General features: G+C 41.1%; 1 protein-coding gene across 1 annotated transcript in view; it reads left to right on the forward strand.

Annotated features, from left to right (window-relative positions):
• Window positions 1-1,651, forward strand: part of ABCA1 (ATP-binding cassette, sub-family A (ABC1), member 1) — a 149,520-nt gene that overhangs the window by 137,332 nt on the left and 10,537 nt on the right. The window contains exon 44 of the mRNA XM_008587847.1: window positions 541-570. Coding sequence (XP_008586069.1) covers window positions 541-570 — 30 coding nt within the window. The remainder of the gene's footprint in view (window positions 1-540; window positions 571-1,651) is intronic.

Genomic DNA, 1,651 nt, shown 5'->3' on the forward strand with positions numbered 1-1,651 from the left:
ATACCTATAATTTATTTAATCAATTCTTTATAAATGTTGTACATTTATTAGTTTCCATTTTCACTATGTGAATATGTCCTTGTATACAGCTTTTATTATTTCTCTTATTCATCTAGTATTATTTTCATTATTTGAAAATCTCTACAAGGTAAAAGGGTATGTACCTTCCAAATTGTCCTCCTCTCTAAAGGGCGTAGCAATTAATGAAGCCACCATTAGGCCATTTTTCTGAGACTGAACAGGTCACTAAACAATCTGATCTTTGGGGGTACAACTACACATTAGAGAACCTTTAAGCAGTGCTACCCTTAAGTACTCTAAATATGTGAGGCTTCTCTGGGCTTTTTATATGGAGAGATGGTACAAAGCCGTCGTTTTCAAACTTTTCTGATCATGACCCATGTAGGAAATACATTTTACATCTCAACCCAGTACATACACACAGACACATAAACATATAACTTAAAGAAAAGTTTATAAACAGTACCTACTGTTAGTACTTGTAGTGTACTCTGGTATTTTTTATTCTACTCTGTACCATGTCATTAAAAAAGTGCTGGTTGTGACCCAGTAAATTTATTTCACAACTCACTAATGGGTGATAACTCACAATTTGATAACACTGCACAGTGGATAGCCAATAAAATTGAGATGAGCAAGGAACTTAATGTACTCATTGATCTCCTCCCCTGTCTCTTACCAGTTTTTTCAGTAGTAATGTAAAGGAGTCATAAGAAAATACATTCTGGGAATAGCAGGCATTAGGCTGCACAGCTGCTTCCCCAGCTTGTTCTTAGCACCAAGCTCCCGGGGCATATAGCAGTGGCAGCAATAACTGGCTCAGACTAGGATTCATCATTGTGACTGGTTGTTAAGAACCGACAGTCACAAGAATTGACTTGGGCAGTGTAGCTGTGAAGGTCAGGCACAGTGTCCATGGGTGCCCCAATCATAATTCTGGAAGAGGCTGATTCTGGGGGTACTAATTAGATGTGCAGAGAGGAATGAATACTGCTGCAAGGCCAAATTTAAGTGCAGCCATCAGAATGGGATGTGGATGGATACAACTTCTCTTACATCAGGGATTCTTAACCAAATTGGCTTCACAGAACCTAAAAGCCACCCCCACCAATATATGTGAAATTGTTTGTAGGTGTATTTTTCTGTCACCAGATTCTCAGAGGGTCTATGATAAAAACAAAACAAAACAAAAACCTTTAAGAGCTAGAAGGGTGCCTGGGCTTGGTATTCAGTCGGACCAACAGATCTGGAACATGCCATGCTATGGCTAAGTCATAAATGTGTGGGTAGCAGAAAGCAGAGGGAGCTCACGCCCAGTATTCTGGGCATCCAAATGGCCATCAAGGAGATGTTGGACAAACAGAATACTTCGTACATATGACTGGGTCACAGGGTCAAGTCTGGGATGGAGACTTACTGATAAACTCCAGGATAGTATAACTGAGGTTGTTAGGAAAGATTATGCTGTACTTGGCATGGACTCAGGAATTTTGAAATGGGACTGAGCCTGCAGATTGAAATGTTTGGAGAGCCAGGTGCAAGGACTGGGCAGGGGAGAGGCAGGAACCCTGACTGCCAGGAAGAGCTGGCATCCTGGCAGCAGAAAGGCTGTTCCTTCAAGCAGCAGCAG

The sequence above is a fragment of the Galeopterus variegatus genome, unplaced genomic scaffold, assembly GCF_000696425.1.
Source record: "Galeopterus variegatus unplaced genomic scaffold, G_variegatus-3.0.2 Scaffold4570, whole genome shotgun sequence".
NCBI classification, from domain to species: Eukaryota; Metazoa; Chordata; class Mammalia; order Dermoptera; family Cynocephalidae; genus Galeopterus; species Galeopterus variegatus.